This window comes from Poecilia reticulata, chromosome 4 (assembly GCF_904066995.2).
Source record: "Poecilia reticulata chromosome 4, P_reticulata-male-v2, whole genome shotgun sequence".
NCBI lineage: Eukaryota > Metazoa > Chordata > Actinopteri > Cyprinodontiformes > Poeciliidae > Poecilia > Poecilia reticulata.
The window spans coordinates 25,186,073-25,202,886 of NC_088833.1; the positions used below are offsets into that span (position 1 = coordinate 25,186,073).

Consider the following 16,814-nt stretch of genomic DNA (forward strand, 5'->3'; position numbering starts at 1 on the left):
TTTAGAGAACCCATGCTGTCCAATCAAATCCTTCACAGAAGTTACCAAACCAGAGAACGGAGTCTATCTAGAGAGCAGAAATCTACATAATAAGAAAAAAAAAACACATATACAAGGTTGAACATAGAAAGCAAAATGGTTCAACTTCCAGTAGCACCAAACTATTTCGTCAAAAAAAAAATTTAAAAAGGGGGAAATAATTTCCCCCTTTTTCACCAACTACACAACCTGTTTTCAGTTGTGTAGTTGGTGGAGACACGAAAAGTAGCTTTGGGTAGTTCTGTCTCGGGAGATGAATGACACACTTCTCAGATTTTCATTGGTGGAAAATTCAAAACCATATTTTCTTTTTTCTTCCACCTTTCAAATTACGCATCATTTACTAAATAGGCGAAGCAATTGGTTGTATTAGATTTAACTTGGAGGTATCAGAGTAAAGAAGGGTTGAACATTAGCACATAAAATTCAGTGTGTGCTACAGATCTGTTGCTACATTGTTGTAAAACAAAACAAAAAGTCCAAGTGGCTCAGTTGGTGGAGATCAGGCACCAGGTGCAGAGAGTCAGACACGGTTGTCCTTGGTTTGACTCCCGGTCTCAGGCCGTTTTAATCAGGGCCAATAGTGCCAAAAAAATCTTTTAGAAAAAGCCCAGAGTGACGTAAATGTTTTAGACAAGGCGCTGCAAAAATCCCAAGTTCCTTTTGGGATCCGTGACGTGGTTTTGAATTTAGAGTTTGGATTTATTCCACCAACCTGTTTTCAGTTCCAGATGAAGCTTGTCTGTGTTGGGGTCAAAAGGTCGAGATAAGGTTATCCACATCTGGAAGGTCTGCCCTCTGCGGATGACGAACTTGTCGCTCTGGTAGAGGTTGGTGTGATGCTCCAGCAGGTTCGCTCCCGTCTTGCTTTTCATCAGATCTATCGATCGGACGTTCAGAAGGAGTGCTGTGAAAAGCACAAAAGAAAACTTTGAAAGTTAAACTTGTGGCTGTGGATATATATATATTTTATTTATTTTTTTTTTCATTTTAACTTGAGACGTGTGTTCTCGTATTACCATTTAGATTGCCTTCCTCAGTGGTTGGCTTCTCTCCATTTGCCTCGTTCTCTTTATCTGGATCATCCACCCCGGTGACCACGGTCTCCGTGGCGTCGTCGTCGTCTGCCCGTTTATAACAGCACGGACACGCCTTACGCAGCCACCGTAGACAGGCGCTCTCCTGGTTAACGTCATTCTCTGCCGGTTCCTCTTTTTCCACCTCCACCTCTTCCACAAATGGCAAAGTGACAGTTGGGAACCGACCGACGGCGGAGCTGTCTCTGACTGAGTGAATCACTGGTGGCATCCTGAGAAGAAGAACAAGAAGAAGAAGAAGAAAAACTCAGAACAGTTAGGCTTCTCTGAATGGATACTGCTGAGCATAATTCTCCTTGCGGTTCCAGGCGCAGCTGATGCTCGAAAAAAATAAAATAAAATCATCGCATCTAATTAAACTACAGCAGCTAACTATTCTAATTTATTGTCCAATTAATTTCTGCAGAGAGGAAATTGGCTTTCCTTCGGAGCTGCAGCTGAGTTTCGCTTCATTTTTAATTCTTTGAATCAACACATTATCCTCTGATGTGGACTGACAGCTTTATTACAGAAGACTCCCAAATGTTTTTTGTTTTGTGTGGGGGGGAGGGGGGAATATCTCACCTGAAATGGTCATGACAAAGCAAACATACAGACACGTTTTTGTAGCTATTCATAAACTGAACGTGGAATACGAATAAACAAAATAAATACATTCTGCCTGGTTATGCTTTTGGTGTCTTGGCCATACATTTATTTATTTATTTATATGAAGCATCAGTTCATTTGAAAGTGGGGACGGGGACGTCGTAAAGCCCTGACTGTCTCTCTAATCGCTTTTTCACAGAAAGCCTCAGATTCATCTATTGACTTCCTGTCCTCTGTTTGTCCACAGCTTGTTTTCGTCCTCTGTGTGGACGAAAGATGCGCTCCACTTTTACCTCTTTCCTGAGCTGCTGTCACACGGTCTCTTTTTGTTTCGTCTTTGTTTACCTTGCCACACGTTTGGGGTGTCTAAAAATGCTGAAGTCCAAAAGTGGAGAACTGAAGCACATTTTGTGGACCATCAACTCTGGAGCCTCGGTTCTGATCACTGCCTGTCCTGAATGTTGTGTGTGATTTGGGATACAGAGTGTAAAAACAAACAACTTTTTTTTTCCTCCCCTCTGCAGGATGATTATTCTACCCACTGAGCCACACTTGTCCAAATTATCACTGTCATTTTCTGGAACTAAAGTTTATGAACAGTCTAAGCTCTGATCCAAGTAGTAAAAATAATTATAAAACAAATAATTAGTCATGTAAAGCAGAAAAGTCTGCCCTCTTGTTGGGGCCACTTTTGGAAATAAGGATGCTGAGGCGAGTTAATCTTCACCAGTGCAGATGGCTTAGCATATAGTGGGAGATAAGGTCATGTTATGGAGCTCTACTTTTCTTCATTTCTGTCAGCACATGCAGAAATCATGTAGCCCTGCCTGTAAATGAGGCAGAAAGGCTCTAAGCTTGTCACTGCTACGCCTGAATAAGACGCCAACTTTTCCTCTAGTGGCTGATGACGAGCTCTAGCGCTGTGTCTGAAATATAAATGTGTGCGTTTAAATCTGTCGCCACCATAATTTTTAATGACGTTGTACCCACTCAGACGCATTCAAGTGTGATTTTAATTTCATTTCTTATTTAGTGGAAACACCGCAGTTGCGAAATTGTGTCTTTTCTGACATTAGCGTAATATTGAAAAAGATTTGCACACATTTGTAAAGAAAATGCGACCTGTGTAAGACCATTTTCCCGACTCTGACTGATTGTTTCTGTGTATTTCTGCAGATGGCAGTAGGACCACAGCGAGGAGAAAAAGGAGTTTGATTTTATTTTCAGAGATTATCTGTCTCGTATTATACTGTCAGTACACAGAGAAAGTTTTAAGAAATACATATATGTGACATACATATATTTATAAAACTCACCTACTGCAGCTTTAAGGTATTTTTAAGTGAATTTTATGAGATTGAAAACAAGTGTAGTGTTAAATTGAACTAAATAAAATCCTATTCCACAGACTGCACAAATGTAACCACTGCACAATTGATTGGATAAAAGTCTTTAACTAAATGTCAAGGAGCTGAAAGGGAGCTGAACATTTTAAGTATTTGGTTTGGTGTAGATAAACACCTCTAAATATTAAGAAAACTAAACTTATTGTGCTTGAATACCAAAAAGAAATGCAAGATAACATTGAATTAATTGGGCTCAATACTGACAACACAAACAACGACATGGAAATGAACTATAAAGGCTAATTTATTACATCAGCGTGTAAATCCGGGGTTGTACTAAGAATTTGCATATAATTTACTTCTCATTGATTCCACCTTACGAACTGTGGGGGCTGAACCTCTAAAACATCTTCAGAATCAATCAGTTGTTTTTTGAAAATGCACTATTGGAGATGCAAATGAAATGGTTTCTATGCTCACACAAATCCACAGTTTTTAAGTTCCCATATGTGAGCAAGTAAGTTTGTGTGATCACCAGCAGGGCCTGAATAAATAACGTTAGAGAATAAATTGAAAAGAATAAACGTGTAGAAGTGTTCATATTTATCATTCTCTTTAGAGATATTTAGATATGATGCATAAAAACGTGATTTATTTTACTGAGAATGTTGCGTGTGCATCGTGGGTAAGCTTCAGCAAAACATTCATGAACTAATCTCACTGCAACAGAAAGAAGGCAGTGGAGCTGAAAGAGCAGCTGGATGGTGGCATTGCCCTAGATTTAGATGAGTTTACCAATAATATTTATCTTATTTCATATTTTTCCACTCAGCCATTTGTTCTTTAATATCTTCCTCTTCAGTGGGGAAGTAAAAAGTCCTTGAAGAATGTGTGATTAAATAAATACATGACTTTTGTCCCGTCTGAAGAGGATAAACGATCAAATCGTAGCGGTGCATGACGTTGAAGCGTTCAGGCCACAAACTCGTTCAACACGTCAGGCTGCGAAAGCATCTGTGGCATCCAAACTTAGCTGGTGTGCAACAGTTTCACATGCGTAGAGATTTTGACTGTTTCCAGCTGCACTGTTTGTCATTTAAACTCAAGGCGGGGCTGCAGCAGAGAGACGGCCGAGTCTGACGAAATGGCACAAAGCTCATCTCGCTGTTGCGGAATGTCAAAACGGTCTCATGAAACTTTGGGTCATTCTTGGGATGAAGGCGCCACGATCCGCACGCAGATCGCCGTGGCGATCACTGGGTGCAAAACATCAAAACGTGGATCGGATCGCGCCGTATCGAGGTCGAGAATTTTCGTCGGTGTGAAAACCTCCAGTGGGTTTTCTAAAACATCGAGGAGTGCAGCTTTTAAAATGAAACAGGTCTGTTCTTGTTTCTTGGATATTTCTGAGAAATTTCCTTTTGAAGGATTAAAAAAAGCTGTTATTCTAAAATAGTAAATGAGAAAAACAAACAAAATGAAAACAAGTTCAGATCTCCAGGATTCTCTTGACTCGCTTCATTACGGCCAGGCACTTTACAACTTTACAACAAATAAATAAATATTCTGCAACCTTGTAATGAAGAATGACAATAAAGTCAAATTCAATACATTTAAATATGATGATTTCCCACCTACAGCTGGTGAAAACATGACATTACTTCAGACCAATAAAGAAAACTGATACCACTTTCCAATAAGGCACCACCTTATAGGTGGTTAATAAATAGTTCATAAATATGTTATTAATTAATATCTAAACACCAGTTTATGACGCATTAATTTAGGGTGAGAAGGAGACAAAAAATCTACCAGTTTCTTGAAAAATAGTGAGGAAAATCTGTTCACCTATATTTCATCTAAACATTTCAGACTACTCTGTAAGTACAGTAAGTATTTGTAAACATAGTTTTTTTTAGCATATATTCTCCTTCTCACTCTTACTTATTGCATAATAAACTGTTATTAATGATTTATAAAATGTTTATAGGTGACACATTTATGAACTATTTATTAGCCGTCTATAAAGCCCTGTTGGAAAGATTCAACACAGAAATGTGGAACTAGTTAAAAGTATTTCTCTCATCTGTTTCAAGGTTCTTGTATGAAGGTAATTTCAGTCTCCGAGCCTCATTGGAAAGCATATTTCACTTCACTCAACGTGACTTCAGTAGGACATGTTGGAAGAAAAGGGAACTGTGCGAACCGCACGGCGTTGTCAATCAGCGTGTCACAGATATTTTTCATTCATTATGCAACACCTTCCGTGTCCCAGAAAGGAGAAAGACAAACGGAAATCGTGTACAACTAGTAAAGCAAGCAGCTGTTTGGTTTTCTAGTGATGGTGCAGTTGAGGCAGGTGCAACAAGATTCACAGCAGACATTACATCACAAGAAGCGCAAAGAATTTCTTGCTTTTTACATGTGAATTCCTTTTTTTGTCAAACAAGACCCCTTTTTTTTTCGACTCAGCTTCTTTCTGGTGACAAACTGTCTTTATACGAGCACCAAAGCATTTTGTCTTCCTTTGTCGTGACCAATCCTTGAACCGACCGAAAGTGTTTCCCACACACGATGAGAACATTCCTCTCTGGGAATGTGTCAACCAACCAGGTTGAGACGAAGCAACGGAAGTGACTGTGAGTTCACGGTTTATTCACATACCAATAAATCTGTGTCAGCCGGGAGAATCAGCGGGCGTGCGCCGTAGCCGGGAGGAGGAAGTCCCCCTCCCAGCTCAGGATTGTGGCGTTCTGGTGACGGACGAGCCGAGAACGAACCTGACAAAACAGCAATCTTCCAACCCGATAGCGTCATACGGTTTATGAAACAGACGAGAGCAGACAGTCCAAAGAAACAGAACTGACACTGTTGATTACATTGTTGTTGTTTTTTTCCTTCAGGAGTCATAAATTAAAAGTAATCCTATACACCGAGAATGTGAAACAGACTCCAATTTGCTCATCTGGTACCCAGTCGCAGAGCTCTTTGCTACTGTTTGTGTTTAACACAGACAAGCCAGTGAAGAAGCAGCAAAATGATTAAAAGGTGAATCTTGTCCCCCAGCATCTTAAAGCTGGTATTAGCTGCTGTGAACAATAGCTCTGTTGAATTTGATTTAGTGCACTGCATGGTTTACTCAAAATGCCCTGCAGATACGCTGACACCCCTGGTGAAGGTCTGCAAAAAGCTCCAAATGATTTTTTTTTCCTTTTACTGCAGTTGGCTCATCTCACACTGTCCACCTTATTCCTGCTTGTTCTGCTGGGTGAATGAACACATTATCGACGTCCGGCAGCGGCACCGGAGTGGTTGGTTTTGGGTTGTAAGATGTAAAAACTGAGGCCATTTTCATGTGTTTGTGAGACGCTGTTTACATGTAAAAATGTAGGACTGGTAGTTGCTCACAGGTTTCACTCTATGTGTCACAAGACCAGAAATAAGATACATATAAAAAAAAAATTTAAGTAGATGCTAATTCAGCCAAGGCTAGAGAACATATTGAAATAAGTCAGGAAATTGCAGCAATGAAAGATAACGCCTCAAAAAAAAAAAAAAACTATAGTAAGTGCAATAATCAAAAGTTTGGAGGGGTGTTCTAATGTATTTCCCTGAACAAAAATACGCTTGTGTGTTGCTTTAAATTTTCACAAATGTTTGAGGAATCCTTGAATCTCCCGTGGCAACCATTCAGGCATGACGAAACGCCCACAAAGCTCCGCCCATTTGCCCAAGGTTCCTCCTTGGACTCCAAGCTAATTTCCGCTCCACAGAGCAGGCCTCCCCATGTGCCTCCTCCACTCAGCTCCTCCAGACTAGCGGCAGCAGGCGTCCTCAAACGCCTGGTGGAACTTCACATCTGCTGAGCTCATTATATGAACTTCTCGTCAGTCCAACGTTCCTAATGGTTCTAAGCAGCACAACGCATCAGTGCTAAAGACAGAGTGTCTTGAGCAGGAGCTTTTTAAAGAGACAGATGCCCAATTTCAGGGCGTCGAATTAAGACTTCAAATTTCCTTTAGGTCATGTTTAATACAGCATTTTTATAAAAAACTGAAGGTGCTATAAAATGGAACTATGTGCCTGGAAAATACATAATGCCTTTAAAAGAGGGAAAACTGTGACAGAAAAAGCTGGAGATAGAAGCTCGTCTGGGTTCACTCATCAAAAAATCAGCCCTCCTTCAAAGACAGTCTCAGTCGCCTGACTTATAAATCCTGAAAAGGGTGGGATTAGTTGAATGGAAGAGTGCAGTGATTATTTATTGATCCGCAAAAGGGTCTATGAAATTCTCAGATAACACTGTAGAAAGCGGGGCTCAGGTACTCTGCCTCGGTAATGTGAGCGCATGTGTGGAGCGTGAGTTGATCCAGACGGGAAAATAGATTTAAATAAGATCCACAGCACTGTTAACCAACAGATCAGCTTCCTGCAGCCTAATTCACGTAAAAGTTTAAGTTGAAATGTCCAATTAACCTCGATGGGGCTGTTTCTACCTGAGTGATGTTGGAAACACAGATGAGGTTTGATGATCTGCTACTGGGGGCTGAACTAAAACTGGGTTTACATTTTCTTATTCTTTGGTGCTGGAGTCTCTGATGTCGTTTTTGTCTGTGTCTGTTTGCTGGATGTATGTTTATTTTATTTTTTTAGGGGGATCCAAAACTGCCACAGTTTGAAAACTAAATATAGTTAAGACTTAATCAATTTAATCAGTACAATTGTTCTTTTATTGGCTTATTGGGCCAAGTTAACCAATCAGATGTCAGGGTATTTTTAATACAGATATGGAATTAGTTCAAGTTGTCTTAAACACATAAATCAATAGTTAATTACATGCAGAGATGACTGTACAATATTTATATGTTTTTTAATATGCACTTAATTGTTGACATACTTTAACATTTCTGAATAGAATGACCTGTTTTTGTTAAATATCAATATAATTGTAATCACGTCATGCGACAAAATATGTTTTAGTCATTTATTACATAAATTATAGTTAAGTATTCATACAAAACTCAAGAAAATTTTGTTTTGCTTTTGCCAGAAAGTTATCTTGGATCCAGTCCAGGATGCTTTCATCAGCTAAGTCTTACTAATATTGTTGGTAGTATTTACTCTATTTTTGCTCTACAATTTGTCAGATTTTGTTTTTAGCTTTTATAATCCTAATGAAACATCTTTTGCTTTATTTTTTTCCTGAGGGATTTCTTAAAGCTGCTGTTTACCAGTTCTGGATCCAGACATTGTTTGATCATCGGAGCTCACGCCGTACCTCTCTGATGGCTCTTTGATCCCGTGATCTGATTCATTCTCTGGCTCTAAATCTTTTATCTTCAAGTGTGATTAGTATTTTTCTGCCTGATTCCCGCGGCACTGATGTGGAGAATTCTGGATGACACATTATTACCATAAGGAATCTCCCTTTTTTCTTTTATCAAAATGATAAATTACTGCTTCTTTCGATCTGACGAAGCATTTATTTTAGTCGTGCGCTCGTTCTGAGAGCGAATTTGACGACTGTTCTTGTGTTTTGTTCTACAAGAGAGGCTGCCTTTTATGAGAAGACGGTCAATCGTTGGGGCAAAGATTAATCCCCCATTGAATGTTTATCTCTTTCCGTTGGACTCTGAAAGCTTACCGAACGGTTAAGTGTAAAATGAAAGCTTTTTTATTCTGCCTCTGTGACCTGAAGCACAGCTTTTAAAGATAACAACTGACTTATTCCTATGATTTCTTTCCTCCATCTGTGCAGCATTTGTTAAAACATTTTTCCTTATCAGTTGACTGTGTTGGCTGTACGGAGAGCTGTCCATGCTGAAAATTGTTTGACTAAACATCGCCTGGCCTTTAGAGTTAAATTAAGTCGGCGGGGTGGATCCTCTGCGCAGCACTCGCCTCGGCGCCAGACGTGTGAGTTTGATGAGAAATTCAGCATGGAATGAAGCTGCATCCGCAGGCTGCGATTAGTCTGCTCACTGGGCACCTTACATCTAAAAAACAAACAAAACAAAACTCCTTAACTGTACCTCAAATAATCTGCCTGGTGAATGTTGAACTGTGTGTGTGACGAGGATGAAGAGGAGGAAGAGGACGCACAGCGGCGAGGAGTGGGACTGTGTGACGGGAGATGAGAGTCGCATCAGTCTGTCATCTGCTGTGTTACAGGCCAACTAAATAGGGCACCGTTTCTATGGCTGCCAGGGGGCTGCGGCACACGAGCCTGTATCTGTATCGCTGAGCAGCTGCTTGCCATGATAAATTTATTGACTGATAAAAAAAATATATCTATATATTTTTTTTATGTGTGTGTGTGTATATATATATATATATACACACACACACATATATATATATATATATATATATATGTGTGTGTGTATATATATACACACACATCATGGCATAATCAGTATCAGACATTTAGTACTTTTAGATGTGCTATATCACCAAATTCATCTGCTCTCCTGTTTTCGGACACTTGTGACCTTGAGTAACATCCCATACTTAAAACATGGGGTTAATGCACCTTTGGTGCGCCCCATGCAGCAGCAGCAGCTTGATGTTTTCAGAATAAGTCTTCCAAAAGGTCAAGCAATTCATGACAAAGGTTATGTAATTCATCACAAGGACACTTAACTGGGTTGAAATAGGGATTCTGTGTGGATCGGCCAAGCTCACCAATGTCCCTGCTTTGTGAACTAGTCTACAGTCATGTTGAAACAGAAGCTGGTCATCCACACTGATCTCTTAAAGTTAGAAACATTTAAATGGCCAAACTCTCTTGGTGCGCAGGACCATTTAATGCTTGTTTCACTGGAATGAAAAGGCACAGCCTAACCCTAGGAAAACAGTCTCACACCAACTACATCAATGTTTACCCTGTTACACCAAGCAGCCATACAAGGGCTGTTGTTCTAAAAAGTGCCAAACCCAGATTTTTTCCTTTGACAGAGATGGCATAATTCACTTCACAGAACATGTCACCCCTGTTCTACGGTCCAGTGGCAATGAGCTTTACACCACTGCATCCGAAACTTTGCACCGCCTGGAAACATGAGGCTGTCAGCATCCCACAAAACCATCTCTGTGCTCTTCTAGAGATGATCCAAATGCCACACAAAGTCTTCTTTAGAAACGGCAGAAGGTTGGCGCCCGTTCACCCTACTCTGTCGTTTTTGCCATACCACTCTGTGGCCGAGTCGCTGTCATCACCCATCACTCCCACTTTGTTATAATGCCATTCGCAGTTGACTGTGAAATATTTAGCAGTGAGTGGATTTCATGACTGGACATATTGCTCAGGCAGCATCCTGTCACTGAATTCACTGAGCTCCTGAGATCGACCCGTTCGTTCATAAACCTTTATGAACGAACGGGTCATAAAGGTTATGAACGTCATAACCTTTATGACTGGGTCAACTGGTCATAAAAACCAGTGGCAATGCCTTGGCACTGGTTTTTATACATCACTGAAGTGGTTGGAACAATTAAACTGAATAATTTTGATGGGAAAACGACGTCAAGTGGAAAGTAAAAGATTGATAGTTTTATAAGATTCTCTTCACTGACGTGCGAGGCGAATTGGTTCGTTGCTTCTTCATTAGTTAAGCAGGCAAATCTCTACAGTTTCAAGCTCACATCTCCAGATTCGGTCAGATTAAGCCTTGAGTTCATCATGTCATTACAAACATGTTCGTACCAGCATGAAATAAGCCTGAAATCCAATGGCATTTTTAACAGTGAATGGGTGTGGCCTTTCTATTCAAACACAGTTTTACTGGAACATACACAGTTCTTATGACAGTGATGTCATGTACCTTTACTGACAATAGGAAATTAGAGGCACATTTTTACTGAATGTAGATACTCCACAATGAATGAGAGGAATTTAAATATATCTGCTTTGGTACTTTTGTTCTTTAAGTGAAGTAGAAACATTTTTGGACACAAAACCCCCTCCCTAAGATAACCTAGAGTTTTGTGTTCATGAGTCTCGAGCTTCAAAACATCCATGATTCCTCAAATCCCTCTATGTAACGAATTGGTTGGGTCAAACTGGTTGGGTCAAACTTTCCACATGTGGCATCATTGCAGTTTTTCAGCTCTGTTTCATTTACAACAGCATGGGTTCATTTCACCTAATCTCACACCTTTCATCTGTCTTACACAGAAAGAAAACATAATTTAAAAAAAACAAACTTCAATCTTGTTCTGCTTTAAATGCAAATTACATGTCAAAACAACCTTGTGGCCTGTCATGTTGGTAAAACTAATGCACCACTTAAGAGCTGTAACACAGAATATGTTTTACTCCAAGATAATATGTGTCAGGAACCCAGTGGCTGTAAAATGTGGAAAAAAGAAAATCACAAAACAACTCCACATTAATGCACACTGAAATACAAGTGGTGACTCACTTCACTCAGGGGATAATTTTAACTTAGTTTCTGAAGCATGAACATTTTTAAATAAAACACTAAAGTTCTCTTGTTAAACTTTATGCTACCGTTCCTTTCAGAATATTCATTCCCTCTTGATTTTGTTTGTTCGCCATCTCATCAGTAAGTTTAAAGTGCAGTGGCAAAAGCAAATAAGGTTGATCAGCAGTCCTTGTAAAATGACTGATGATGTCATCCAGTGGAAAATCACCTCTTTTCCTCTGATATGGAGCTGTTACTACGTGATGACAGTCATGAGGTTGTCAAAGAGACGCAGTAGAGTAAAACTGCGAGCAGACGAGCAACAGCAGCAGAGCAACCAGTGGTACCGTTGTTATTTAAGAGCATGAAACAGGTTACACTTCTTAAAGGCTTATCAGAACTGACAAAAACAAGTTGGAGGAAAAACATTTAGTTGAGCTTCAACACTCAGATGTTGCTGCTCAGAATCTGGTGTGACCAACATGAAAACGTAGATTCATCCTGTTCAGTCTGGAGGTTGTGTGGACCCGTCCTCTGGTGACTGCTTCCAGTCTAAATGATCTCAGGTTGGTTCTTGGACATGGAAACGATATTACTCAACTCCAATGTCAATCCGATAGGGGATCATTTGAGATACGGTGCAATAGATGATCCCGTTTGGTATCATGGACCAAAATCTCAATTAAACTTTGTTGAATCCATGTTCTCAAAGACGGCTGTGAAGGAGAAATGGTGGTCAACCTGGCATTAGCGAGGCATTCCTCGTTGACTATCCATCCTTACCTCTAGTGCCGATTGACGACTGAGACGTGAATGAAAACTGCAAACAGTTGTTTGTGTCGCCGTGTGGATTTTAAATTTGCTTAACTTGTATTGCGAGGCAATACATCGGGGTGAGCAACAAATAACAGCGTCGTCTGCCTTATCTGCCGCGCGCAGCCTGTCTATTAGGTCCTGATGCCTCGCGTGGAGATGATCAACAGAGACAGACAGACGTATCGATGGAGCGTGATACATCGGTCTGCGGCAGGCTTTCGATGCTCAGTGACGCAAGAGACAACTATCATCTGGTGCCAGAAAAACAAAATAATCTCCAAACACTTGTTCCCGTAATAAATTCCCTTTCAAGGTGCTCCAAAAGCCCCCGAGCTTCTATCCCTACACCCTACTGTTACAGATATTCGTAGCATCCAGAAATAATTCAACAGATGCGAAATCAAGAAAAGTTACACTTTCCAACTTTTTTCCCCCTCCTGCTTCTACTGAACCACATTTAAGCTTCTTAAATCGGTTAAAGATTGTGCGTATGAGTTGCCTGAGCATATTCTCACTCACTCCTTCTTCCTTTATAGAAACCAGATTTTTTCTTTTCAAGGAATTGTCATCATGAATCATTTGTACATCTGTCGGAGTTGCGGGTCTGTGTGGCCAAATCACAATCATAAGGTGGCATTAGATTTTAATAAGGACAGCTAGAAAATACAACCTGGACCATAAGCTAAAGGAAAAAGCCTTAATCAAAACCATATGAAGGGCAGCGTGACTGCAGCAGCGCTTACGGCTCAGAATAGCCCAACCCTGGTCTCTCCACTGATGGTTTGACAGCGTACCGGAGCAGCTGGCTGATTTTTCGACATAAGAGGCGATGATACGCTTTGAAATCTAGTCAAAGGCAGCCAGTGAGTGGACCTTGCAGCACAAGGACAGTGGCACCGTTTTTAAGCTTAAAAAAAAATAAAATGTACCATTCTGCAGCGAATGAGTCACCTGCTCTCAGTCTAATCAGGCTGCATTCACTAAACTTTCTGAAAAGACAAATTGATGTTAAGTCCCAAATAACATAAATGAACCCAGCTGCAGTGAAGGTCCAGGAAAGACGCGTTCTCCGCTGACCTACGTGAACACCACGTTTCGCGTTGACATTGTTTCTGAAGGACCTTTGAATCAATATTAGAAGATAAAAAAGAAATTGAACCACTGCCTTGCTTTCCAGCTGGATTCTCATCTCCTTTCAGTGCTCCATCTGGGATTTCTCCAGTTGAAATTGATTTCGCAAGCTGAATTTCAACAGTCAGCGAACAAGAGGATGACGTTGATCTTTTGTGTGTTTTAGGTTTGTATCCTGCTGGTAGTTTCGGCCATGGCAGCGGGAGAACAGAATGAAGTCGTTCAGTCGGTGTTGGCTATGCTTCGATTGGGTAAAATTTAAAACTTCAACAAATTTCACGTATCTGAATAGCTAAGGTCCAGACCATCTGTCTGAAACAAAGCGTAGAAAAAGGTGTTGGATTTTACCAGGCTAAGCAGATGCCACTGTAGAAATAAATGTTTACAGAGTTGCCTTGCAAAATCATTCACCCACTCTTTCTTTTTTAAGCATTTGAATTTGGTCACATCTCAAGCTTTAACCCACTGAGATTTCATTTGACAAACCCACACAAAGCAGGACATGAAAGTCAAAAGAGTGTTTTCATATTTGCTTTTCTTTGCTTTTTTTTAATAATGTTTCTGTGAAGACATTGGAGGTTTGCTTGAGACCAACACAGCACACAGGTCAGAGAGGAAGTGGGTTATAAAAAAGTTAGGTTATAAATCATCAATAATTCTGTCAAACTTTTAACACCTCTCAGATAGAATAGGAAGGTCAATACAGCCTCAGACCTGGCAGCTTGAAAGTTTAGGCTGTCCACCAGAACTGAGAGGCTGGGAATCAAAAAATAACTTTTTTGATTTTTGTGAACGAGCAGCAAGACGTTCACAAACCCATCTGAGCCCCGTAAGAACCCCTGAACTTATCACCGTCACGATGAAACACGTAGCAGCAGCTACCTCATGTAGCTCCTCTTATATGTCACTAAGTTGTTTATAGAAATATCTATGTTTGGTTAATTGATATCTAGTTGCTTATGTTTCAATAAAAATGACTTTTTAAGAGAAGGGTTATATCACATTAGGTTTTTTCCATCCTTCTATTCCTTTTCTTTAAAAAAAAACTGTTTAAACTGTAAATGAATGAAGTAAACAAAGTCATCTTGAACTGATCCTGAGATTAAAAAAAAATATTTTTTTGTTCTCTCACCACCATCAGCAGATGTGCTGTTGTGCTGCTGTTAACAAAAGTCAGATTATTTGCCCACAAACATCGTGCACTCATGACCCGTTTGCCTTGAGGAGCATTTATGCCAACCACGTAGCTACCCCCGATGAATAAAGAGCATTTAGACAGACTTCTTTCTCTGTGAAGCAAAGTTCACTTTAAATATCCTCTGTGGCCACTTTGCACAAATGTGAATAAAGGATGGGAGTTAATTTCAGAAAATCACATCAAATCAAACGAAAATTGCTACGTAAAAGCACAAACACCAATGTACAGAGTAATGTATAGTTATAGCAATACATCATCATATAAAAAAGGCAATAACAAAGTCATGCTGGCCATGAAATTCACTTTTAAGCACATAAGTGCCTCTAAGTGGATCTGAGCCAACTCTAGATTAGACATCTGATCAAATACAGTTTAGTAGTGAGGCTGAACAAAGACGGAGAAACTCACTCAGTTCATTCGGAGCAGAAACTTAACAATGCGGACCGGAGGGAGAACCAAGCTGTTTGCAGCGAACCAACACTTTGGCTCCTTTAAATACTTGGCTGCACTGCGAGGACTTGGCTGCACTGCGAGGACACACCCTTCTCTGTACAACATTAGGAGTCACTCAGGAATGGAAACAAGCAGCTACTTACACAGTTCACATGAACAGAAACACAGTGCTGTTGTTTTTAAGAAACCCGTTTGTTTCTGAGTTTTCTCTGATCGCAGAGCAGGAGGTCAGTCAGTCAGTATCTTCATTAAAAGAAAAAATCAATGCGGTTCTGTGTCAAATTGCAGAAAACATTTGTTCACTTGTGCAGATTTCTGAAGAAGTCAGGTTTCCTTTAGTCACACGTGTTTCTTGTTTTAAAGAATGGAGCATAATGTCTGAGGCTTTCCTGCGACTTACGTTGAATTATCACCATTATAAAATGATGTTTGTCTGTTCATCTTTTACAGCAGCTTTCCACTATATCTGTGTATATTTTCACTTTGAATGTATCCACGTTAAATGTCTCTGTCTCTGTCGTGACTGTGTTATTATCATTGCAGCCACAGCCGGGCTCTTTCTGAACACGTTTTTCTTCTTCTCGTTTGAGGCTAGGAATGTGGTTCCTTCATCTTGTCCTAATCAAAGGCCAGTCTAGCAGGTGAACACCCTAGACAGGTCTAAGCACAGCACTCCACTAATACCTGGTCTGAATACTTTTATCAGTCACATGTTTGCCATCTATCAAATAGCTCCTGTCATGTTTCTACCACTTTTACAATCAGACATGCTAACTTAGATTCATTGGTTTTCTCACACAGTCCAAACATTTTCTAGAAGATTGAGGTCAACTTAGGGACGGTACTGACGGCCTGCAAAGGCAGGTTGGATGTGTGTTTGGGATCATTGTTCTATGTGAACACAAAACTTTGTCAAAGTCTCAACTATTGCTGAATTTCCATTCACCATATAATTGCACAATTTGACATTTCAAGAATAAATTTGCTAAATGGAAAACCCGTCAATAAAAAAAATTGGTCATGTCCACTGCAATGGAAACACTTTTTTCCCCATCAGAAAAGCCACATGATCAACAAACGAATGTTGCCACTGGCACAAACCACAAAGAAGATGACAGGAAGTAGTTGGAGGATGATGTTTATTAGTGACTTATTGAGTGAGCAAACTTACTCGTGTGATTTTAATTGCATTTCTTAATGGAGACACCACAATTGAGATATTGTGTTTTTTCCGACATTAGCTGGATATTGAAGTTTTGTGCGCATTCGCATTGGAAATGCTGTCAGAACATTAGTCAGTTTGCTCAAAAACAACCTGAGGACTAACATAACTCAGGCTTTCTGTAAACTGTGCTCTGTAGGAACAGGAAAGGATGTGTCCACCATGAGGAAAGGACTGAGAATGTGACGATCAGGAAAGTAGACCCCGTTCCATCAAGTTTGACGAGAAAAAAATTTACTCAAGAGAAATGTTTTACCATAGAATGAGTGAAAGGTCTAGATTTCAGGCCACGATCCCAAATATGATTAGACAAGTGAAAGTGACCACATTAACTAATTAACTAAGGTAACTCCACCGATCCTGCCAAGCTGAACGGTCCGATATCTGTCCAGGACTTGCGCATCGTGCTAACGTATATTTATTCACCGGTCATCGGAAAGTGTAAATATATAAAACACATTCACCCCTTTCCTGTTTTTAAAGTGAACCTAATCCGCA

The 16,814-nt window shown here is 40.1% G+C and overlaps 1 protein-coding gene across 1 annotated transcript in view; it reads right to left on the reverse strand.

Annotated features, from left to right (window-relative positions):
- The window catches only part of LOC103463816 (protein-glutamine gamma-glutamyltransferase K-like), a 31,851-nt gene extending 16,673 nt beyond the window's left edge, over positions 1–15,178 (reverse strand). The window contains exons 1-3 of the mRNA XM_008407420.3: positions 15,050–15,178; positions 1,059–1,348; positions 755–946 (exon numbers count right to left, since the gene is read on the reverse strand). Coding sequence (XP_008405642.1) covers positions 755–946; positions 1,059–1,347 — 481 coding nt within the window. The 5' untranslated portion in view covers position 1,348; positions 15,050–15,178. The remainder of the gene's footprint in view (positions 1–754; positions 947–1,058; positions 1,349–15,049) is intronic.
- Positions 15,179–16,814: the final 1,636 nt, after the last annotated feature.